Source organism: Fundulus heteroclitus, unplaced genomic scaffold, assembly GCF_011125445.2.
Source record: "Fundulus heteroclitus isolate FHET01 unplaced genomic scaffold, MU-UCD_Fhet_4.1 scaffold_60, whole genome shotgun sequence".
In the NCBI taxonomy this organism is placed as follows: domain Eukaryota; kingdom Metazoa; phylum Chordata; class Actinopteri; order Cyprinodontiformes; family Fundulidae; genus Fundulus; species Fundulus heteroclitus.
The window spans coordinates 1,937,399-1,962,872 of record NW_023397033.1 but is presented as its reverse complement, the minus strand read 5'-3'; the positions used below and the strand labels follow the sequence as shown (position 1 = coordinate 1,962,872).

Below are 25,474 nucleotides of genomic sequence, written 5' to 3'. Positions count from 1 at the left end.
GTTTTAACCAACACACAGAGCCAGGATTCTCTTCTAGCTCTTGGTGAGCTACTGGACAGTCATGGGCTTACACCAGTACTTCTTAAGTTGTGGGGCGTGGCCCATTAGGAGGAGGGGGGTGTGATGGTGCGATGCGTATGACCACGGGGAACATGCTTTTTCTTCTTCTTTTGTTTCTTTTTTCTCCATACAAATTAATACACCCCCCTCTACTCACTGCCTCCGCTGTGCCCATTTGTATGTACCCCCCAGGACAAAAGGCCTAGGTTGGACACGCGCAGATGCCCGCGTCCAACCAATATCATCTGTATGGTGCTTTTTTTGTGCTGAAGGTTTTTCCTGCATCCTTATAGTGTTCCCTGTTAAGAGACAGGGATCCACATTTTTTCACTTACAATTTGATCTCTGATGCCAAAATTTGGGTATCTGTCGATCCCGATACTATTCCGACACCAGACCTCTTTTTGCTCTAATGTTACTGTCATATTGTTGATTTTTCTTTTTATCAGGATGTAATAAACTCCTTTCTACCAGCATGTATGATATGTATGGATGTAAGCATGTGTATCCCAAAATACAACTTGGGATAAGTGTAAGCTCACAAAATAAGTCAGAAAAACAGTAAATCTGTAATGTTCTGGGTTCTGTTCTGGTTATGTTAGTTATTTTACTCCCCTGTCTTAGGTTTTCTGGCTGCTTTGAGTTTTGTCTTGTCCTGTTAGCTTCTTAGTTTAGGTTTGGTTTCTGATTTATTTCTTGTTTTGAGCCTCTGCACTGATGTCTGGTTTAATTACTTACTCTGCACACCTGCCTTACTCCACCCCTGGTTCAATCATCTCTGACCAGTTTCACCTGCTTCATCCTCCATACAAACTGTTGAGACCAGACATCAGTGCCAAGTCGCCTGTTTGAGTATGGGTGAGTCTCCTCCTGCAAGTTTCTGTTTATTGGTTGCTTTTGGATTTTTGACCCGTTGTCCCCAGAGATCTGAGCCACCCTGTTTCTGTCTGTTCCTGCCTTGCCTGCCCAACTGGACTGTTTGTTTCTCTGCCCTTTTTAGTTTTTGGATTTTGTTAATAAATATTCTTTTACCAAACCTCTGCCGGTCTAGTTGAATTCTGGGTCCTCTGCTCTGAATCATGACAGAACGACCTGGCCAATCGTAGGACCCATCGCCAGACCAGCACGTTCACTTTTTTGTTGTTTTTTCCCTGCCTTTTTCCCTGTAGCCAGGCCCTGCCCGAAGCCTGTAGCCAGGCCCAGCCCGAACCCTGTAGCCAGGCCCAGCCCGAACCCTGTAGCCAGGCCCAACCTTTAGTCGCCTGTAGTCAGGCGCCCTCTTTAGTCGCCTGTAGTCCGGCGCCCCCTGTAGCCTGTAGTGCGGCGCCGTCCCCAACCTTTAGTCTGGCGGCAGTTTCTGTTTTCTCCCTCTCCAGGCGTCGGGCTCTGAGGTTCCTGGTCCGCCGACGGCCTCCTGAAGTCCTGTCCCGCCTGGGCCGTCCGCCGAGACGACCGCCGGAGACCCTGTCTCGCCTGGGCCGCCCGCCGGGACGACCGTCGGTGGCCCTGACCCGCCGGGGCCGCCCGCCGGGGCCGCCCGCCGGGGCCGCCCTCCGGGACGACCGTCGGAAGTTCTGACCAACCGGGGCCGCCCTTCGGGACGTCCGCCGAAGATGCAGCCACTTTGACTGTTTTGGGACTGTATTATTGGGATTCGCCCTTTGAGGGACCTTTGTTTTTGGTTGTATTTTTCTTGATTGTATTTATGAAATTCCAGAGAGATATCCATAAAGGGTTTTTAACCTAACTTTATTTTTTAGTTTACTTTTCTTTAGTTTAGTCTTTTTTCACTCTTTTATTATTATTATTATTATTATTATTATTATTATTATTATTATTATTATTATCTAACGCTACCCCTTTCCAAATAAATAAATAAAACAAGATAACCCAGAAGAGGTTTGAAATAATCTAAAGAGCTCAAAAAATTTAATTCTGGGAGATGTGTCCGTTAGGTACAGTAAAACACACAAACATACTCACATGCAGCAGCATCATCAGCAGTTAATCATCTCAGTCTGTAAAAGTCTGTAAAATACTGTAAGTTAACTAATTAAAATCACTTAGAAAAGACTTTAATTGGAGTGGTACTCCCTCTTTTAGTCTCCATTGAGATGTTGTGGGTTGGTTGTCTGCATAGCGCTTGCAGTGGTACATAGGTATGGGGGACCAAAACTGACAGAATAATAATAAAAACTTATTTATTCAATTCAAATCTAATGCTTAAATAGTGTTGGAAATAAATAAGAAAAATGTGAAGGTAAGTTAAATTATAAAACCTGTCAAATTAAACAACTGGGATATTTTAAAGAAAGACATAAATAAATAGAAATTTCTTTCAGATTTTCTAAATTAATTGGTACATTTTAAGTGTATTGGTTTATTTATTGCACCATTTAAATTTTCCTACTTTTTTCTTTTTATTTTGTCAGTTTCAGGCCCCCATACCCAAGCACCACTGCAAGCGCTACACAGATGACCAAATCACAACAGATATGTTTTTCTGAATTGGTACATAAAGTCTATAAAACATGACATTATTCCATTTTTTTACTACTTCTGGGGCAGAGTTCTAATGATGAACATTATTTTTTGGTCTTTTATCTGGTTGATTTTTCTGAAGATGGAGAGCCAGAGCTAGGACCAACAGACTGGTGGGGAGCAGGATGAAAGCTGACAAGTGGACGGTGAGATGGTGTGATATCGGCGGTTGTTGTACTGTTGGTCTGGAAGGAGGACAATCATCTCTTCACTCAGATCAGACAAACCATGACACCATACAACCGGGGTAGATGAACATTGACAAAGACTTTTGACCATTTTCTTTATTTCTTTTATTTGGGCCCAGTTTCCTTATTTTCATGTTATGTACTTTTTGTTCTTTGCTCTACTAAGGCTTACTGAGATAAATCTTCAGTTGATTTTCAATGGGAAATATTAGGTTCAGGAATACTTGTCTGGGTCCAGTCTGTCCTTACCTCTTCTGATGGGGTCAACCTGAGAGTAAATAACTGTCACGTTTCTGTACCAACAGTACATTATAAAAGTTTTACAGTGTTACTGAATATTCAGGGTCCATTCAAAAAGACTGAGGCTCAATCCGAATACACTTATAGAGTAAGGACACTGTACCAATGCAGAAGTGCGTCAGCGTTCGCCATGATAAGTGCTGTCTAAATAGTGCAGTCAGATGGGAAGAAGTTAGAAAAAGTAGCCTGAATGCTCCCTCCCATGGCTAGTTTTGCGTGACATCGTGAATGGACTGAACTTATATAATGCTTTTCCAGTCATGCTGACCACCCAAAGCGCTGCACAATATAGCCACATTCACCCAGTCACTCTCACTAACGCGCACACATTTATACACCGAGACGCAACTCGGTAGGCAACTTGGGGTTCTGACTGTTGACACCACGTAAGGTCAAGGAACAGGAGCTAGAAGCTATTATTAAGGGTATTCGGATGGAGCCCTACCTCTCTACTAGGGCTGTTTTCTTTGTATATTTCTATCCACTTTTGACTGATTTGGTTCCTGCAGTGCAAACACAGGAAATTAGAAAAACTATCCTTCACTGGAAACCCTGATGTAAATGAACAGTCATGTCCCTAGGTGTGGGTATCAGACTGGAGTAATACAGCCTTTAAATATAGTCCTGTCTCAGAGGATCTCAAACATGCGGTCACTGTAGTCACTGATGCTGTTTTATGAGACAAAATTCTGAGTAACTATCCTTACTTTAATCTCCCTATAAATCTGAACTGTATGGGCTTTCATGTGTTATTATTATATGGTGCCTTACTACCATCAGTCCTCTAGTGGCAAGATGTCAGCTCACTATAGTCATTCCTGGTATGCATGTATACATTTAAATCACATCCAATAAAAACTTTTTAGTGCCAGCAATTCTGATTCACTGTAATATTTTGATATTCCAAAAAAATTAAACAAGTCAAAAATTAAAATGTGTCTCTTGTGAGTAAATACAGTTAACATAAATACCGTGTTTTTCGGACTATAAGGTGCACTTAAAATCCTTAAATTTTTCTAAAAAATTGAAGGTATGCCTTATAATCCAGTGCGCCTTATATTTGATTACTGTTGTGCTTACTGACTGGTTTTATGTGGTACAATGCTCTAAAAAAATCTGTTAAAATGTGTAAGTATGACTGGTTAGCAACGAAACCGCTCTGCTCAATGGATATTCGGAGCATTACGGTACACTGTCACTACCTGATCGGACCCTTGAGCTGTCTACAAGACTGCCTGACTTTAATGTCTAAACTAGGAGTGGATTCATGTAAGGCAGGCTGTGCCCGGGGTCAGACCCGGCTGCAGAAACAAATTACAGGGGGGGCATTCCATTTTTTTAGGGGGGCACACTTTAAAAAAAAAAATAAAATAAATAAATAAATAAAATAAAATATATATATATATATATATATATATATATATGCTTCAGGCTGAACAGTGGCTCTGTGATATATATATGCTTCAGGCTGAACAGTGGCTCTGTGACTACTGTAAGGAACAAACAAATAGCAATAGTGTAGTCAGTGTTGCCAATTAGGCTTTTGAACACATTGAGCTAGAAAAAAAATAGCTTATGGGCAGATAAAAAATTTCAGAAGCTTTTCATAACATTTGTTGGGCTTTTAGAAAGAATTACTAACAAAATATATCAAAATAGTCATTATCTATTTTTTAAATAAGTTGAATCTGTCGATCTGACATCATCAATGAATAATAGTTATAATGAATAATATTGTTATTATAAAACAAGAAAAGAATAATGGTTAATCAAGTGTTTGGTCAGTATAAACGCCCAAGAGGGGTTGAGTTCTACTTATCAACTTAAAAATATTTCATGACTGCGTGTAAGAGAAATGTTTAATTGAGCTCTACTGAGAGAAATTACGTTTATATTAAGGTAGATTTACAACTCATGTTGGGAAGCTATTTATAATTTATTTTTTTCCGGTTGATATATCCTGATTGTTAAAGAGATCTTGTGTTATTTGGTTGTCTGATTGTACATGTTGTTTGGAGCCCATATGCGCAGTTTTTTTCTTTGCTTCGGCGCAGCTGTGTGCTAATGGCATGTTCTTATGTGTTTAATAGTTCTGTGCTTTTAACATGAGAGAGTTTGAGATTTGGGCTTGTTTTTTTATTTTAAGTTGGGCAGGTTTTATGCTGGTTTGGGTTACTGGAAACTAACAGTGACATGGTGTAACCTGTAGCGCTGTGTCTTAACTCAAAAGCCCAGCATAAGCTACACGCTAATAAACATGAGCGCTGGTGTCAGGCTGAACACTGACTGAAGGAGCAGAACAGCTTGTGCTCGTAGCTGTCCTAGCTAACCCTGCTAGCTGTCTAGCTAACCCTGCTAGCTGTCCTAGCTAACCCTGCTAGCGTTAATGTTTACTCCAGTTTAGACTTCAGTGCTGACATTTCAAACAGTAATTAATCGCGCTCCTTCCAGCTCGCTCTCTGCTTCGTTGTCACTTCTTGTAATTGTTTGGTAATCAGACCAAATTTTCATCCCGCTCTACCGACACCAATGGTGACCACAGCCGAACTCCGGCGGCGACTGAAGGCTATGACTCGGTGTCCCGCCCCACTCCAGCTCTGATTGGCTAGCATGTTGCCGTCAGTCGTTGATTTGATTGGTTAAATTGTATGATTGGCACATCAAAGATAGTACTAAAAGGACAATGGCCACTCCAAGGTAAAAAAAAAAGAAAAAAAAGAAAATACAGCTTCCAGTCCATGGCGGGCACAGCTGGCTCACAGGGTGGGCACGGCCCCCCAATGCCCGCCCATGCCGCCGGGTCTGCCCGGGGTATACGCTAGCAACAATAAACCAAGTAAGTGTCAGGGTTGACTTTTGACTTAGCTTTCTGTTTAATATTAGTTTTCAGTTTTCCTCTTTGTTTGGGTTTTAGTTATGATTTGACTTTAATTTCTGTTAGTTTCAGCTCCTCCTGTCCCCTCACATAAGCTTTCCCTTCACTCCCTTTGCAGTCAGTCACACCCAGGGCAGTCAAAAGTAGCCGTCTATAGCAGCTCCTGCCGCCGCCTACTTTTCCCCGATTATACATCCCAAAAATCAGCTTAGCATCTGTCTCCACTGAGAGCAACATCAACGAGTGATTGGGTTCCTTGTTCCAACCGAGATGCTACTTTTCCGATCAAAACACAGACCGGTGTTATGCCGAAAAGTGCAATAAAACCGTGAGAGCCGACGTTAGTTTTGAAACTGCAAAGCTTTTTAAGCGGAAGATCAAACGTGCACAGCACCGCGTTTACAAACCAGTGTGATGCATTCACGAGCATCAGAAAGCTATGGTGCATTCAGGAGCATGGGACTTTCAAACTTACAAGGAAAGAGGCATAAAACGGAATAGAACTTAACTCATACAGTAATGTATTTATCCAGAAACAGTGTGGGCTTTCTTACAATACTGAATGCTCTATAATTGTATTTCTGATATTTTCTTATTATGCACATCTGTTAGCTTTTTATTCTGAAAAATCTATAATATTACATATAATAAAATATAATATTACAGCAGCAAATTATCAAAGTTTTTCAGGGGATGCATTTTGTGTTCGTCTCTAGAATCCTCGCCGATGATATGATATCGTGTGTGTGATGAGTGCAAGTAAAATTAAACAGAGATAAGAGATTTCGAAAGAGCAATATGACTGAAATAAATTCAACATGTGAATTCAATTTCAAATTCCAACCCTGTATTTTTATCATAAAAATTCGACTTTGTTCGTGAAGAAATGTTACGATCGTTTTTAGAACAGAACTGTGAATAATAATAATGAGATGAATAGACCTCACCTAATCTGATCTGTTTTATGTGGTGCTAGTAATTCAAATTAAACAACTTTTATGCAAATGGAGATTACCTTACCTTGTTAAAACATGATGATAACATCATGTGAAAAAATAATGTTTTAAGAATAATGATAAAAAATAAATGTTTTTGAAGAATTGATCATTCACATTTTTTTTGCCTTTTATTGAACTTAAAACATGCACTCTGACTCTATTGTTTAAATAATCACCTCTCTTGAAAGCTTCCAAAATATATCAGGGAGAGTCTATTTTTCAAAATTCTCCCCTCCGGGGCTCGGGCACCGGCATAAGTGCACCCTCCTACTTGATAGTGTGCGGCCTGCTACTTTAAAAAAGTTTGACTGCCCTGCACACCTGTTGGTAATTAATCAGTCAGACGCATTTCACCTGCTAGCCTCCCTATTTAAGCCTCCCTCTGTTTCACTCCATGGCCGGTCCGTCATCGTTCTACACCCTCTCCATGCCTGTGAACCTGTTTACCTTTTGGAACCCTGCCACTTCTGCTTCTCTTTTAAGGTTAGTCCTGCTGCACTGCTGCCTGTTTCTGAGAAGCTGTGGACACTGCTGCCTGTCTCTGAGAAGCTGTGGACACTGCTGCTTGCCTCTGTGAAGCTGTGGACACTGCTGCCTGTCTCTGCCAAGCTGTGGACACTGCTGCCTGTCTCTGGCACCATGTACTCTTGCTCCGGGCCGTCAGCTCCTACCATCACCTACACCCTTACCTGTGCAGTCCTGCCTCTCCGGTCTACCATCCATATACTTTCAACCCTTAAATAAAGACTTTTCATTTTAAGTTCCGTGTGTTGTGGTTCTGGGTACATCCATAGACAAATCGTGAAAGTACGGACCGGCCAAATGGATGGGCTCAGACCCCACACAAGCTTACCTGCAGGGGTTGACGATCCGGAGATCCTCGTATATGTCGAGATGTGCGAACACCTGATGAGGGAGAGAAGGAAAAGGTGGTCCAGGAAGGCTTCAGGCCAGGACACTGCGGCGCCGATCAGGGCCGACTCCACCCCCCTGGTGGTCCTCTCAGGCGTTGTGTCAGCTGCTCCGGAGCTCAGGAAGGAGTGCCGCCCAGCTCCCTGTCATCTCGGTCACCATCTCTTGGACACTTAGCTGGTCCCTTGAGTGAAGTTCGTCATTCCATCAATCAGAGCCCCACGAATCGAGGAGGACCAGCTGTGGAACTTTTGTTACGGTGACCTAGACGACCTTCTTCTCTGTGAGCCTGCTGCTGCCTCCGAAGCGGCCTCAGCTTCCTCATCTGGCTCCTCCCGTCGGAAACGTCGGATTCGCCGGCGCATAGAGGCTTCTGAGGGAGCTCCTTCACCTCCATCCGAGGTCTCCGAGGGAATTACTCCGCCTTCGTCCGAGACCGCTCAGGAAGCCGTTCCGCCTCCGTCCGAGGCCACAGAGGGAGAGTTTCCGCCTCCGTCTGAGGCCTCCCTAGTTGTTGCTCTGTCTCCGTCCGAAGCCACCGTGGGATGGGTTCCGCCTTCGTCTGAGACCTCCAAGGGATTTGTTCCACCTCCGTCCGAGACCTCTGAGGGATTTGTTCCGCCTCTGTCCGAGACCTCTGAGGGATTTGTTCCGCCTCCGTCTGAGATCACCGAGGGATTTGTTCTGCCTCCGCCCGAAGTTGCCGAGGGAATTGTTTCGCCCCCCTCCAAGGCCACCGAGGGATTTGTTCCGTCTCCGCCCGAGGCTGCCGAGGGATTTGTTCCGCCTCAGTCCGAGGCAACCGAGGAATTTGCTCCATCTCAGCCTGAAGTCGCCGAGGGAGTTGCTCTGCCTCAGCCCGAAGTCGCAGAGCAAGTTGCTCCGCCTCAGCCCGAAGTCGCCGAGGGAGTTGCTCCACCTCAGCCCGGAGTCGCAGAGGAGGTTGCTCCATGTGAGTCCGAAGTCGCCGAGGAGGTTGCTCCGTGTCGGTCCGAAGTCTCAGGGGAAGTTGTTCCGTGTCAGTCCACGTCCACCACGGCGCCCGTCTCTGGCTTTCCTGTTCGGCCGGAACTGCGGTCTCCGAGCCGCTTGACTTTGCCTCGTCGCGGCCGTCCTCCGCGACGTCCGTCTGGGACTTCCTTCTCAGCCGGATCCGCCGACCGCGGCATCTGGGCCGCCTGGTTCTGCCTCGTCGGGGCCGCCCCCCTCGAGGTTTTAATCGGGCGATGCTGCTCCGCCGCCTGCCTCGTCCAGGACGACCTCCACGAGGACTCTTTTAGCCTAGCAGCTGTCTTTGCCTGCGCCCTTAAGGCCAGTGCCTTCTGTTTATTTTGTTAAAGCTCGACCTTAGTTTTGAGTTATTTAGAATTCCTCAGTTTTAGAATTATTTAGGGGGTTCTTTGTTTTCTTAGAGTTCTTAGTCTCTGTTTTGCTTTTGTTTTCCCTGCTCTGTTTAAGGATTCTAGATTTTGCCTTAGTTTTCTAGCTTTGCTTTTTGTATTCTAGTTTTTTACCTTAGTTTTCCAGTCTTTGCTTTTGTTTTCTCATTTTAGCTTTTTCTAGTTTTTACATTAGTTTACCTGTTCCTGCCCTAGTTTTACTTGTTTTGCTTTAATTTTCTAGTATTGCATTAGTTTTGCTTTAGTGTGTTGTTCCTTTCCTAAGTTTTTAGTTTCTGTTTTGATTTTCTAGTTTTGCCTTTGTTTTCTAGTTCTTGGTTTGATTCTTTTGTCTTGCACTCTATGGGTTCCTGCGCCCTATGGGCTCCAGCGCTCCTTAGGTCCCAGCGCTCCTTAGGATTCAGCGCTCCTTAAGGTTCTAGCGCTCACTTAGGTTCTTATCCCTGGTTTTGAGCTTTTACGCTCCTTTACTTTGTCTGGTTTGAACCTCCTAGTTTTTTGTTTTGGCCTTCGAATTCTTCTGTTCCCCGGCGTTATATGACGTCCTTCGTTTCCCAGTATTTTGGTATTTTTTCTATTCTCTACCATGTTAGGACGCCTTCTGTATCCTAGCATTCAGAGTTCTCGGTTCCCTGGCGTGTTAGGACGCCCTCTGTCTCCTAGTATTTAGATCTCTCGGTTCCCTGGTGTGTAAGACTTCTTGGTTCCCCAGCGTGTTAGGATGCTCTCCATTCCTTGGTATTTAGAACTCTTGTGTCCCCGGCGTGTTAGAACGCCCTCTGTCTCCTGTTTAGATTTTGTGTTTCCCGGCGTGTTAGGACACCCTCTGTCTCATGGTATTTAGATTTCTTGTGTCCCTGGCGTGTTAGGACGCCCTCTGGTTCCTGGCGTTTAGATTTTCTTTTGTTTCTTGGCGTGTTGGACGCCCTCAGGTTCCTGATATTTTAGTTTACTCTGTTTTGGTGTTTTAGATGTTCCCGTTTCCCTCATGCCCCGGCGATTTCCTCATGCCCCGGCGTTTCTTCCCTCTGGCGTTGTCGTACGCCCTTTCTTCCCTCTGGCGTTGTCGTATGCCTGTTCTTCCCTCTGGCATTGTCGTATGCCTGTTCTTCCCTCTGGCGTGGTTGTACGCCTGTTCCTTCCCTTTGGCGTTGTCGTACGCCTGTTCCTTCACTCTGGCGTTGTCGTTTTGCCTGTTCTGCACTCTGGCGTTATAGTACGCCTGTTTTGCCTGTTCTACCAGTTTCTGTCCTCTGGCGTTGGTACCCCTGTTATTCGCCCTTTGTTTAACTTGTCAGCTTCTGTTAGACGCTCTTTTGTTTACCTGTCAGCGTCTGTTAGACGCTCTTTGTTTTGCCTGTCATGGGTTGTTAGAAAACCCTTTTTGTTTTGATTTGTTTTTTTCTCTTTGTTTTGTTTTGTCTTGGTTGGGTAGTTTTTTAGAACTCAGAAGACAATAAGTTAATTCAATATAACATTGAAGTTTATTTTGCCCTTATGTTAGAAACAGGGCAGTGTAGTCCGACTACTCTGTCCTTCCGGCAGAGATGGATAGATCTCCCTCTCAGGAGAGACCGGTGTAAGGTGGCCAGATTTGATTTCTCTAATGAAAACTGGGGATGTATCTGACTTTGTAAAGAGCAGAATCTCTGCCTGGGGGTTGGTTTGTTTTGTCTGAACTGCAACGCCGACAAGGCGGGGAAGGTGTGTTCGGCAAATCTCTTCTATGTCAGGACAGCGGCAAGACCGGGTAAATACCTCTTGTTGCGCTTAACCATTTTACTCCATCATAATACACTGAAATCGAGGACATTTCTAGGGACAGCCTTTGCCGGGGATAGGTCATCCAAAAAGGGGGACTGTTCCCGGAAATCATGGACATCTGGTCACTCTACCAGAGGGATGGAGTGATATTACATACTTGGGAAGAATATATAATGCGCCTTATAATGCATCTTATATAAGGACAAAGACACACATAGATACATTAATTTGCGGTGCGCCTTATAATCTGTTGTGCCTTATTGTCTGAAAAATACAGTACAGATAAAGATTCAGAGGAACGTTAAAGCAACTTAAATAAAGAAATTGGGTCAATATGTGGCATATTTTTTCTATTTCTTTAGTAATTCAATATAGAACATAACTTATCCGGATTAATTCAGCCTGTACACTGTGAGTCGCGTACAGAGAACTAAACAGAGTGATTTAACTAACTTTATAAGTTCAACTGTGATGATGTTGCTGTTGTTAGGCTAGAATTAACTTCAGCCTTTACTAGAGATGGCAACAACAAATAAACTGATGAACAGAATTGTAACGAATTGCTGCTGTGCTGTGGAAACATCAGTGTTTCTGTGTCTGACCTGTGTCGTCATCATCCATCTCTCCATTGAGTTCAGAAGCCCTGATGAGTCGAGCCTCCATGACCTCCATCTCCATGGACTCCATCTGTTTCTTCATGCTGTCAAACTTTGTCTTATTGAAGAGGGCAGACAGGTTTTTAACATAACAACACATACAGGCAAAGGTACAAGAACATAGCAGCTCTTGTGTTCTACCTGCAGGTCCTTCATGTCCTTCTCCAAACGAAGTCTTTCGGAGGTCTCTGCCTCCAGCAGCTGGGAAGCCGACTCTCCGGTGTTCCTCTCATCAGCAAGCTCTGTGGACAGCTCTGTGATCTGAGGAACAGGTACAAAGGTGGATCTTTTTCATCTTGATCTCTCTGTATGTGTATTACATTTAGCTTTGTGATACATAAAGTCCTTGTGTAGAAGGACTAAAATGTAATCTGAACAAAGCTTATAAACTCATGACAAGAAGGGAAAGGATGCTTCATACAAATACATAAACTTTAGGACTATGCCAATATTCCAATCAAACGTAAATGATAGAGAGATGCAGTGTGATGTCATACCATAGTCCATCTGAAATATTACCTTTAGTTCTTCACATCACTGAATGAAATTTTGCTTATTGCTCCTTTAAATAAGGTCAAGTCTGCTGAGTATAAACGTGATAAAATTACAACAGTAAGAAGTTGCATGAATTCTGACCTTTCATTTCTGTAATCTTGTAATTCACAAAAAGAAAAACACTTTGGGATAAATCGTTACTATCCACAGATTTTTTCTCTTTCACATCTAATCTAATCTTCTGATGATGACTGTAACACTCCTTTCCTTATGTAGGTGGTCCTCATTGCCTTCAGTTATTTACTTTTTTTTTGTCAACTACATTTAATTACTAAACTACAGTCATTAGCTAAATGAAACCCCCACTGGGTTTCTTAGCGATATTACCTTTGTCTGTCCTGTTGGGGATTCTTAGCAGCAAAGGTTGTTCATTGTTGACAATAATTAAAAGGTCACTAAAATAAGGTTAGATTCCATTTTTTAAATAAGGTAGGGTTAACTCATCTACTAAAGAAATCTCATCTTCATACTAGCTACATTGGTCACATTTGCCAGTTTCAAAACTGATGTTTGTTAATAAAAGGTTAGTAGAAAAAGTTAGAAAGACAGTTATAATGTGTAAATTTCAGATTTTTTTACCCTTTTCAATCTGGCCTAAAAAACTGCTCTCCCCTGAGAATGCTCGTTTGAAAGTTTATACTGATCTTCTCATTGTCTCTGATGTAGCTAGCTCGTCTATGGTAATTTTACTTGACCTCATTACAGCCTCTTTTATTATTGATCATATTTAACTAAGTAGGCTTACGGTTTTAGCTGCTGTTTTAGGTTTTGCATTAGGCTGTTTGTTCTTATCAGAGAGGCCTTGGTATGATAAAAAAAAGTTCACTCTCTGACCTTTAGTGTCCCACAGGGTTCCAGTTCTTTGTCCATTACTTTTTGCTCTCTGCATTCTTCTTTTAGCTGACACACTGCAAAAACGGAACTAAAAATAAGTAATATTTTCTTAAAATGAGTGTATCTGTCCTTGATTTGAGCAGGCAAATAAGATGATCTGCCAATAGAATAAAACTTTTGCGCTTAAAATAGGAACAACTCATCTCCATCATCTTATTTCAAGTGCAGCATGTCTAATTATCTTATTTGAGGGGTAAAAATAATCATTCCATTGGCAGATAATATTATTTACCTGCTCAAACCTAGGACAAAAACACAAATTTTAAGAACATTTTACTTATTTTTAGATCTGTTTTGGCAGTGAATTCTTATCATTTTTATGCAGATGGTATTCCGCTGTATGTCTTTTAAAACTTATGACTTCATAGGCTGTTTAATTAAGATTAAACACCAACAAGATTGTCAACATGATCATAGCTCCTTCTGAACTACAGTCAAATTGAGTAAATTACAATACTGTATGTGTTCTGATGCGGCTCGTTTGACAGATTTAAAGTACTTTTTGAAATTAATCCTTAAAGTGTAACTCACCCTAAAATCAAAAAATAAACCGTATATAATCACTGTAGCCCTGCTTTCGAGTATAGATGCATCTCAGTCAGACAAATGCCCCATCGCCCTAGTGCCTAGTCAGACTCAGGAGTTGGAATCACGAGTGCTGAAAGCATTGATCGATAAAGTTTAGCGTTACTGCTTTGAATGTTAGCCCATGTCAGCAAAGATGCTGCTAACTTCACTTTACCACTAAGAAACAGCACCAATCCTGTCCTCCACTGCCTCGGGAGAGACGGCTTCAGATATCTCTTAGTCAGACGCCTTCAGCAAGCAGCTTGAACTGATAAGCATCAGCCCCACTGGGCTCCATAGATTCCCTCAAATTCTGGTACCGAGGGTGGTGGAAAATCCTCCACCAAGTACAGACCACAGCCACGGACCTCGCTTAAAGGTGCATAGCCACATTATATAAAAAATTTTTTATGCATCAGTAGTTCACTCTAGTTGCATACAAAGCTTTTATGAAAGATTATCACATCCTACTGGTGTATTAGTTGTTATTTTGGTGTTTTAAGTTTTGTTTTTGCTCAATTTGTTAGTAAATAAAGCCTTTATTAGTTAACGGAAGTACGAACTGCACATGCGCAGCAAGGGTTAAAACAAGGAAGAAGCTAATGGCTATTAGCATCTCCAGACGAAACAATGAAGACTGTTCCAAGATCCAGTGAAAAAAAGGCAGTAACAAGCAAACAAGTAAATGTTCTGATATGAGGCTCTTAAATTTGCTGTTAGATCATTGTATTTAATTTTTAACGGTTGGTCTTCGATCACGCCGAGCTGCCGCTTTACTGCGAGGCATTTCAGAGGATCAGGCTCGGCCTGGCATTATTTAATTTTGATTTATTAATTAGGCAAACCAGCATTAAGATAACTCTGCTATACTGTCGCTAGATGGTGCCACATCTGTTTTTATCTGCTAATCGCTCCTGCCCTGGGGCTACATCCACAAAAAGGAACTTCAAAACATTATTGGGATGGAGGCTTGGTGTATATAACCTTATTTTATCATCATCTAACTGTTTTTGGTCTTTTTTTAAGCATATACTGTGGCTGTATATCTTTAACTGCTCATTACCACACTTAGTCACATCCCTTGGAACCACCTACTTTGTCGGTATTTTTCAAAATATGTCTGTGTGCAGAGTTATGTCTTCACATCAAGGTGAGTTACACTTTAGGCAGATATTAAACATACTTTTCATCAAAGTTTTTTTGTCTGATGCAAAATTGTAATCTTAAATGTTGTGTTTTCACAAGACTGTGAACAAGGGTGGCAGTGGAAAAGAGGGAGGGACAGAATTCGGTTAATATTGTGAAGGTGAAAATAAGCAGATCGAATGACAATATTGTTGTGGGACATGAAGGAAAGTGTGTCGTCGAGGATGACACCCAGACTCTTAACCTGAGGGGAAAGCAAAGATTTGGTAAATGGGAGGGAAAACAATCAGATTTGAAAAGAGTGTGTTTCGTGCCAACAAGGATGAGCTCTGTATTCTTACCATTTCATTTAAGAAAAGTTTTAGAAAACCAGTGAATAAGAGTAATTGATGAGGTTGGAGGGTGTGAGTGTGACGTTTGGTTAGGTGAACATGTAGAGCTGACTGTTATCAGCGTAACAATGAAAATAGATAGCAAATTTACGAATGATGTGACCTAGAGGAAGAAGGTAAATGATGAATAGGTTGAATAAGAGGGGCCCAAGAACCAAACCTTAGGGCACATTGGTAGGGACGGGGGAGGATTGAGAATAAAAAGACTAAAGTGAAATTAACTGAGTGCATCCAGAGAGATGTGATTTGAACCAGTATAAAGGGGTGTCAGAAATGCCAGATGCATTTAGTAAGTAGGATGCAATGATTGATAATGTTGAAGGCCGCACTCAGATCAAGAAGAATAGGAATGGACTAGAGGGAAGAGTAAGCACCGAGAAGGAGGTTGTGTTTATAAGGAAATTTCAGTGCTGTGGCGGGGTTGAAAACCTGATTGAAGCTCTTCATACAAGCTATTGTTGGATTAATCAGTGCAATTGACTGGCGACTACCTTTTCAAGAACTTTGGAAATAAAGGGTAGATCAGAAATAGGACGAAGATTATTGAAGTTGGTGGGGTTGAGACCTGTTTTTTTAATGAGACAACATGATTGCATTCTGAAACATCTGTATCTTGAGAAGTCTGTGGATGTGTATTGAGAGACAGGACAGTGACATAAACGGCAGATGAATATCTTGTGATCCTTGTTATTCATATTCAAATTCAAAAATACTTTATCCTACTTACTGGTATTGAAACCGAATAAAGTGGACACTAACCGTTCAGCAAACCGGTTCTAAATTTAGTGTGAACAATAATGCAACAATATGAAAACAATAGTACAATGTTACATAGCAGTTCAAGGATGTAAGGATATTAACTGTAGGCACGAGCCTACAGTTAATCTCCTTACATACTACGTGAAGTCGAGGGGAGGATAGTCAAGTCTTTACCGGGTCGAGATGCATAGAGCTAAATGATCAATGTGGGCCTTACCAGGGCAGCACAAAACAGCTCTCATCTGTACAAACAGCTGAAGTGTGTCTTTGCAGCCTGCGTGCACGCACACTCAGCACTTGCCTTGAGGGAAAATGCTACAACTTTTTATGCCTGAAATATTGTTTAAGTTTGTCCCTAGAAGCCCTCAGCAAACATGATATGAGAAATTTCACATTTATTATATAACATTTAACTTTGTTGGGTCAGTTGTAGTTCCAGATAATTACCTGTGTTTTAGTACTAGTTCTGCAGGTGTTTAGTTTAAATGCCATTGAGCTCCATTTAATCTTCCAGCAGAAAACAAATTCTTTCAAGATTAATTCCACCACGGTAATTTCCAAGCTTGTTTTGTCTTTGTCAGCTCCAGTTTCTTGTATTCTTAGTAGCCTAAGCAACTTTAAATCTAGAAATTACTATGTATTATCAAAAACCTGTTTAATAATTGCAAACTCTTCATAGGTGTGCTTGAGTTTATAAATTTACCCTGCTCTCAAGACGGTCATTGTTGAGCCTCAGCTCGTTCCTCTCCTTCTCCACCTTTTCCAGCTTCTGTTTCAGCTGTTGAATCTCCTCCTGAAAGAAACAGATGATGGCATGACACACGTGTTTTGGGAAGACTATACTAATTCCTGTTCTTGATTTGCTTTTAGGCATAGGTATAACGCAGGTTTACAGAAAGATTCTTACCAACATTTATTGATACTTGGAGGAAAACAACCAGAATAATGTGTGCATTAATGACAAGATGAAGAGACATCCAATTTTGCTGCTCTGATAGAGTATTTTGTTGTACAAATGGTTCAGTTCTTTGTGCAGACGATGAAAATGTAGTTTTATTTGTTTTAATCTTTGTTTTATTAAGTGGACTAGGTCAGTAGGTAGGACTAAAAAAAAAATAAAAAATAAAAAAATACAAACTCACATCCTTTCCACGGATCTGCTCCTCAGTGAGCTGCACCTCTATCAAAGGTCTAACAGTTGTAAAGAGTTTCCACCAAGGCCAGTCCTTCACGCCACGGTTCTTGTTGATGTTCTTCTGGATGCACCGGATGGCAAGATCTTGGATCTGTTCAACGAAATCCAACAGAAAAACACAGTTATGGATCTCGCATGGTGTATTGTCACATGTCTGGTGAATTTCTTTTCAAAAATAAAACAGTAATTCATACCTGTGTAGACTACAACAAAGCTTAACTGTAAGCGATGTTCTCTTTTTTAGTGCTGTGTGCCTCTAATGTTGTAGCTGAGGGCCTGAAGCCTCTTTCAGATATGTCCATTGCTGACATTATTATTCTTACTGAACTATTTGTTCTGGTGTTTTGTAGGGGCAGCATACTTTAAGAGCTAATGCAGGCCCTTTTAATACAGGCCTGATTAATCTGTGCTTAGCTGGATTATTAATGGCTCACAGCTAGGCGAAGGTGAAGCTGCTCTCTGATTGGTTACCTGTTTAGATCACCAACTGGAAGGAAAAAAGAAAGTACACCCTGTGTGTTTATTTCTAGGATTTTATTGTCTCATTTATAAAACTTTGCGTGGAATCCATACTAAAAATGTACGTACACCAAGAAATCAAAAATGGCAAACAGCAAAAAAAATTCAGATTTATAAAATGCTTACACACACCAGGACGAGGTGAATGTTTGCATACCAGGTTATGCCTCATGTTGTGCCCTCTACACACCCAGATTCAACCATGAATGGTCAGTGCAAAGCACCTCGTGGATGTTAATGTGTATTAAAAATGGGTCAGCTTTTTTTTCCCATGGTGAAGTGGCAGCCATGGAGAAAAAAACAAAGAAACTGTGAAAGAAAATCACAGAGAGGAATTTACTGAATGTGCAAGTCAGAGTTAAAACCAAAGATGTCCACATTAAAAGGATTTGTTAAAAAGTAAACTTGATTGCAGTTTCAAACGTTGTATCACAGCCTCACACAGAGCTGCTTTTTAAAACTCCTCCCAGGCTGTGTGTTCAGATCGACAATGTTAGAAGGGAGGGATGCCGGGGATAAGAAGTTTACCCCCAGATGATAAAGATGACCCCCCCTCCCTCACCACCCCCAAAAAAAAGAAGAAGACAATGCAAAAAGTAGTTTAGAAGCTGATGGGACACATGGCTGAGCGCTGCATGGGAAGTGCGCACTTGCTCTGCGCTCTGGGGTTTAGATCGGTTTAAACTGGGTGGTTGTAGCCACTGACTATTCCCTGTAGGTCATAGCAAAACATAATGCTTGGAGTCTAAAATAGTATATTACCCAGTCATCATTGGTCAGAAAACCTTTGATCACTGAAACAATGTTCACTCCTGATTGTCCCATTTACAAGGTCCTCCCGCAGTGCCAAATGAGACACCTGGCTCTTACCATACCAGCTTTTATAATTACTTAAGCCCATAGTTATTTTTATCATTAAACATCTATGAAGAGGTAGAAATGTGTCAGAATTATTTAACTTTTTACAACGTGCAGTATATAAATAATACTATGAACCTGGCACCTTTATTCAGTAACCTGCAACACTAGAAACTAGTATTAGAAATTAAATACTAGAACTACTGTATGTAAACTACAAAGAAGCATACAGGTCATCACTTCTCTCTCCCCTGGAGGGGCTCAGATCATAACTTGGGTTACCTCCAGCGTGTGAACAAACTCTTTCTCTCAGGAAACCAGCTGTAAAAGGCACAGTGAGGAAATGGTCTGAGGAGGCTGAAGAAGCCCTGGGAGACTGCTTCAGCTCCACTGCGTGGGATGAACTTTGCTCATGGGGAGGACATTGATGAAATGACAATTGCTATATTAACTTTTGTGTGGACTCTACTGTGTTCCTTATGAAAGTTAGGTGGTTCTCCAACAGCAAGCCCTAGATAAACCCTGCAATAAAAGATTGGCTGAAGATAGGATAAGATAACATAAGATAGTCTTTATTGATCTCACAATGGAGAAATTCACTCGTCACATCGGCTCATACAAGAAGGTGCAGAGTAGGGAAGATGCATTCAGTTATATACAGTGAATCTTCATATATACAATGGATCAAAAAGGATACAAAAAATACAAAAGAAATAGGAATGGGCATATGATGTCTTATTTACATTCATAGTGGTCTATATATATATAAACATAAGGAGAAGGAACAAACAGCTACAGGAAGAAAATGGAGGCACAGCTGCAGAACAACAACAGGTGAATGTTTAGAAAAGCCTAAAAAACAATCTCAGATCACAAACAGAACGCCCAGGCTGTAGGTGACTCAAGATGGATGAATAAGCTGAATCAGTACTTTGCAATGTTTGACGTTTCTGTTCACCTTCAGAAATTCTCTGATGACTCTGCCATAGTGGGCCTCATCACTGATGAGGATGAGTCAGAATACAGAAAGGGTATCCATAGCTTTGTAAATTGATACCAGCAGAACAACCTCATCTTAAATGCCGGGATAACAAAGAAGCTGGTGGTTGACTTTTGCAGACACATGCCCACCTCACTGACTCAGGTAAACATCCAGCGTACTGATGTTGAGATAGTAGACTCATGTAAATACCTGGGTTTTCACCTGAACCATAAACTGGACTGGAGTCACACCACTGCTGCTCTTTACAGGAATGATCAGATCATGAATCCTTTACACTTTTCCCAGATTCTAAGGTGCTATTACACATGTTTTAGCTACACCGAGATGCTGCTTGTACCATCCGGCATACTACATATTTTCTCACATCTTGTAAATCGGCTGCTGTATTTTCTCTCTTTAACTTGAATATTTCATCTTTTACCCAAATATGCAATACTATCAATAACTAAGCAATGGTTACTCTGGTTTTATTTTTACTTTTATTTTGATGTTTCTGATAAGTTCCTTCTCTGTTGCTTTAGAACTAACTTTAGATTAGATCAGCTTGTTTTTCCATTACTGATTTATTGTTTAACTCTCACAGTTTTTGCCTGTCACAGCTGAATTACCCCATTCTGCGACAATAAAGGAATTTTTTTTCTAATCTTAAAAGCGAGCAAGCATCAGTCCTACCTTCCTTTTTTTGAATGCTTGTCTGGCCAGATACCCTCTGCATGCAGCCTGGAACAGAGAGATGTTCCTCCTGGTCTGGACATCACGCTGTTCCTCCAGCCTAGACAAAGTCCCAGCTCGGAAAAAGACCTGTAGGACAAGATGAGTGAGTTTTTCAGCTTCATTTCAAGTTGATGACAGAACAAAGACTGTCAAAGCAAAGCCTACTTGAAAGGTTTTTCCATTCCTGTCCAGACAGCAATTTATTTGGGCTGGAAAAAGGGCGAGGATCTAATTAGGAAGACTACAAGCTGAAGTAGAATGTGGGGGTATAAAATTCCCTAATATGAGACCTTATCGGTAGGCACTTACAGGGGCAAAGATTACATCAATATTGTCAAATAGAAAGGAAAGACATCTGTGGGTGGACAAATGGAGCATTTGGAAACCATACGAAGGAATTTTTGAGTGGTGTTCCCCCTATAGGACCTTTTGGGGAGTAGTGGCCTAGTGGTTACAGCATTGCACGTGTCCTGGAGGTTTTGGGTTCAACTCCCACAGACTGCCACTCCAGGTTCCTGAGTAAGACCCTTAACCCCAGATTGTTCCGCGGGCACAGTGGAAGCCCACTGCTCCCAAAGGGGATGGGTTAAATGCAGAGAACAAATTTCAATGGAATGTATGTGGCAATGACAATAAAAATGATGATGACTATTTTGAAAATTCGTAAACTCGCCCCCCTCCGCATGCCCCCCTCAAATCAAAGCTACAGCGCACTGTTACTCTCACAGCAGCTGGCGATATGGAGAGAGATATCTGGTCACATTGAGACCAGCGCATCAGCGCCAGTGAGTCTTAGCTGTTGTTTATTTAAGACAGGGAGGGGGACAAGGAGGTAAGAGAGAGAGAGATATGTGTGTATGCAGACCGATAGTGGAGTCACTGGCTTGCTGTCTGTAGCACAGCGGGAGCGCGTCTATTTATAGCTCTTGTTCATAGTTGCTTATTTGTTGCCCAAATAAGAGACTTTACGGTCAAAAACAAGCCCAATAAACTGCAACCTGCGACTCACGAAATTTCCAAGAGACATAAAAAAACCAAGCCAGACGTCGCTTAGAATACGCAGTCTTGGTAAAACTGTTAATGATGCCAATGGCCTTACACTTGGCTACCGTAAAGCTGTTCGTTTTACCGCGAGAACGAGAACAGAGCCACAAGACCTCCTCCGGGTCGACGCAAAGAAAGTTGCAAGTGTGGTTTTTTTGGGCCAGAGACACTAGGGGGAAATGACAAACCCTTCAGTCATCTGATTAACAATCAGATTATCATCACAGCGACTTTGAAGAGGATATATTAAGTTACAATGTTACTTAGTGGGGCTTTAAGGGACCGGACTATCTGAGTGTGTGCCAACAGATACAACAGCCCAAGCCAATAATTTCTAATACAAGGGACATCTGGCATCATATACACAAGAAAGAACTAGTATTCCCTTTTCTGACAGGTTCATTGCCAATACGGAATAACCCATCACTTAAAGTAGGGGGGAAGATGTTCTTTTGGAGAGAGTGGCATACTAAAGGCATTGAGCATATTAACTGTCTTTACCACAACGGTACATTCAAATCTGCATAATAGAAATCTCTGAAAATGTTTACAGATTCGGGACTACCTGTCTAAGGTAGCCCCCAAAGACTCTGCCCTACCTATCGAATCTCGTATCTCCTCTAAATTGATATTATTAAATTAGGCACCTCATTTGGTGGATAATATTTATAATCACCTTATCAGGGAGTTTAAAGGTACTACAGCAGGCTTAAATGCTGTGTGGGAAAGAGACCTGCCAACGATATATGAGAAGGAAGAGCGGAATTGGCTGGTTGAGGGGATGCTGAAACCAATGAGGGATGCCAGAGCTAAACTTATGCAGTTCAAAAGTTTTAATAGAATATACTGGACCTCACTGAGGATGAATAGGCTTGGGCTAGCTCAGTGCCTCCTGAACAGTCTTAAGGGTAATGAGAGAATCAGTGGGGAAAAAGCCCAATGGCTTACTACTGCTAAAAGAGTCATACTGAGGCACTGTGCTGGAGGGAATAGCCCATCTTACACTGAATGGTTCAATGTTTTAGCAGAAACTGCCTCATATGAACGACCGATATATAAAATAAATCACAAAATGGACCTGTACACAGAAATATGGGAGCCATTTCTAAATGAGATGAGGGAATGATAACCTAGGACTAAACTGGATATTTAGTTAATTTAGTAAATTACTTCCGAGTGGGTTTTTCTTGACTGGCGGTTGGGGCGGGGCGAGGGGGGCTTACTGGTTTGTTTGTTTCTCTTGAATTATTGTTGTTATTGTTAAATTTTGTTTCATTCTGTTTATTTATTTATTTTTGTTCTATAAAACAACTCAAGTTATATGAAGTGTACACGCATCACACATGGAAATATGTAGGTGATGAGCTTTTGTGCTTGTCAGATTTGTTTCTGTCACTTTAATACTCAATAATATTTCAACAATAAGCTATACATTCAATACTTTAATGAAACAGAGCAGTGTGATCTTTTAGTAGATTCTTGTAAAAATGGTCCTGTACATTTGTTTTATTAACAGAAAAACATACAATTTCCCATAACTTTTGGGGAGTGGTCCCTTTTCTATTTTATTGATTTGTTTGTACTGTTTGTACAAATTCTGGGTTTCAAAGCTGCTTTTTTGTTTGTCTTGAGTAAAGCAACGCATTAATCAGATGAAGATAGCTTTATCTCATAATTTGACTCAGTATTTTTCATCAAGCATTGTAGAAGCAGAAAAGAGGAATTACACCATCACACTACAATAGAAAATCTGATCTGACAGAACAATGCCCAATTAAACCAAGGATTACGTCGGAACACACCCTTAAACAAGAAAAATGCTTAAACCCAGTGTTACTTTAGACCAGCGTTACCAAAATAAAGATTTTGATATTTGATATTCATTCACATAGAATGAAAATCACAAGAAACCAGGATAATTTTTTACATTTTAATTGTGCATTCACATAGTTTACCTGATGCTTGTACTGAAACAGTCTTTGCGTATTTATACATTTCAATGTATTTCTGTACAACCAAAATATGGTTAGAAATATGGAAAGAAGATGACATTAAAAATATTACTTAATTGGATGCAATGCATGATAATTTAAAAGAAAATGAGAAAAATGCCCATGCTGTAGAGGGTGATTATTTGCAAACTTTGTGAGTTTCATACTAGCTAATATGTGTACAACAGAGCACAGATGCTATGAACCTAAAGAGTCAGCTGCCAGCATGCCTTCTTCAAGGTGCCTGACAGCTGTAGATGGAAGTACGAATAGAGGCCTGAAGGAAGCATTCCCCACATCATTGGTAGGTAAAATGGGGCAACTATAAACAGCAAAACACCTAACTATAAAAAGATGTTTCCATCTGTAATACAACTTCCAGAGCGAGTCTGATCAGGCGACATTTCCGCAACAAATGCCGTGAAAATACAGAGAGCAATCGTTCCTGACCAGTAACCAGGGTTACAAGTTTAATAGCGGTGACATTACAAATCCACCCTAAATGACTGAAAATGTGTTGAATCTGTCATACATTGTGTCTGACTTTTTTCTTATGACTGGAGTGTATTGCAGTAAATTGAACTCATTGGAGTCAAATAAACTTGACATGAATCTATGGTTATGAATTTTACCGGGTGGTTTGGAAAGAACCCTATTTTCAGTGAACTGGGCCAAATAAATAGGGGAACTTACTGTAGTTTTTGGACTATAAGACGCACTTAAAATCCTTAAATTTTCACAAAAATTCATGATGGCCTTCTAATCCGGTGCACCTTATATGAGATTACAGTGGTGCTTACTGACCGATTTTATGTGGTACATAAATTACTTATTGATGACGAAAGTTCTTCTCTCCGCTGAATCACGCAGCTGCGTACTTTGCACAGTCTGTTGTAAATTTACGCTTTTAAATACACGTCTGTAAGCCGTGCCGCACGGCACCTGGGGTTGGTTTGTTTTGTCTGAATTGCAACGCCGATGGGGGTCAGAGAAGGTGCATTTAGCAAAGCTCTACTATGTCGGGCAGTGTTGTAGTACTCGAGTCCGAGACTCGAACTCGAGTCCGAGTCAGCTAAATTTAGAGACTCGTGACTTGACTTGGACTTGAGCACTGATGACTCGAACTTGGACTCGGACTCCTACATTCAGATCATTCTGACTCGGAAATTGAGAAAAAGACTCAACTTTTTTTTATATCATTAGGCTATAATTTTAATATGTCATTAGAATATTATTTGGTGTATGATTTTAATATCTAAATGTCGTACCGCGCACGTGACGTCACCATCTCATGAGCAACACCCCTTGCCGCTAAGGTTGGGCAAACAGTGTGAGAGCGCACATAGCAACCAGCCATTACACATGCAACAGATACAACGATATGACCGACTTTTCAGCTGTTAAACTATCACAAGAGGATGTCCAGGCGCCCGTTTTACTGGTAGAACTGTGGAACAACATACCAAAGTTCAGCTCAAATGATGGCTTGAGTGTCGAGGGCTCGGAAAGACTGGAAAACGGGCCGAGTTGATAGGAAGGTAAGTCGTTGTTTTTCTCCTGCTCGGCGTTCACGGCATCATCGGCCGTTTTTTTCTGTTTGTAGTCACCGTCCAGGAATCGGTATAAATTTTCCTGCCCGCCGAACAGTTTAGTCCGGCCCGGTGGCCAAATGCATTATCATTATCAAACGGCTGTATCTCCTCGCTGCATCGACCCATCTACACCAGATTTGTTGTGAGTAATGGGGGAACGCTGCCGAACGCGTTTGTGGGAATCGCCCGGAGGACGGGCGAGGAAAATGCGTGACAGCATCTGCGGTGGCGGGCGGCCGGCGGTGTGCGAACCCCGCCCGCCGGCCGGAGCCGCGGCGGTGTGCGAACCCCGCCCGCCGGCCGGCACCGCAGCGGAGTGCGCTTGGCTGCGAGGGCCGATCGACGCCGCTTGCGGCTTTAACATCCTTCATATGCGGCCTATCGCTGTTGCACGTTCCATAACAACAATGTTTAAAAACCATGGTTAGGAGACGTCTTAGACTTGGAAAAAGCAGTCGTTTTACCGAGTAAAACCAAAGGGTAACTACAGCGAAAGAGTTATTAGTGCAATGGAATGTTACTGCTTCATGTCATACATCACACGTCACGGC

General features: G+C 41.7%; 1 protein-coding gene across 6 annotated transcripts in view; it reads right to left on the bottom strand.

Moving 5' to 3' along the window:
* The window catches only part of LOC105918954 (unconventional myosin-XVIIIa), a 188,869-nt gene that overhangs the window by 58,702 nt on the left and 104,693 nt on the right, over positions 1-25,474 (bottom strand). For all 6 annotated transcript variants that reach the window (XM_036133281.1, XM_036133278.1, XM_036133279.1 and 3 more), the window contains 5 exons: positions 20,255-20,383; positions 17,150-17,293; positions 16,711-16,800; positions 11,836-11,955; positions 11,641-11,752 (listed from right to left, as the gene is read on the bottom strand). In XM_036133281.1, the coding sequence (XP_035989174.1) occupies positions 11,641-11,752; positions 11,836-11,955; positions 16,711-16,800; positions 17,150-17,293; positions 20,255-20,383 (595 nt within the window). The remainder of the gene's footprint in view (positions 1-11,640; positions 11,753-11,835; positions 11,956-16,710; positions 16,801-17,149; positions 17,294-20,254; positions 20,384-25,474) is intronic.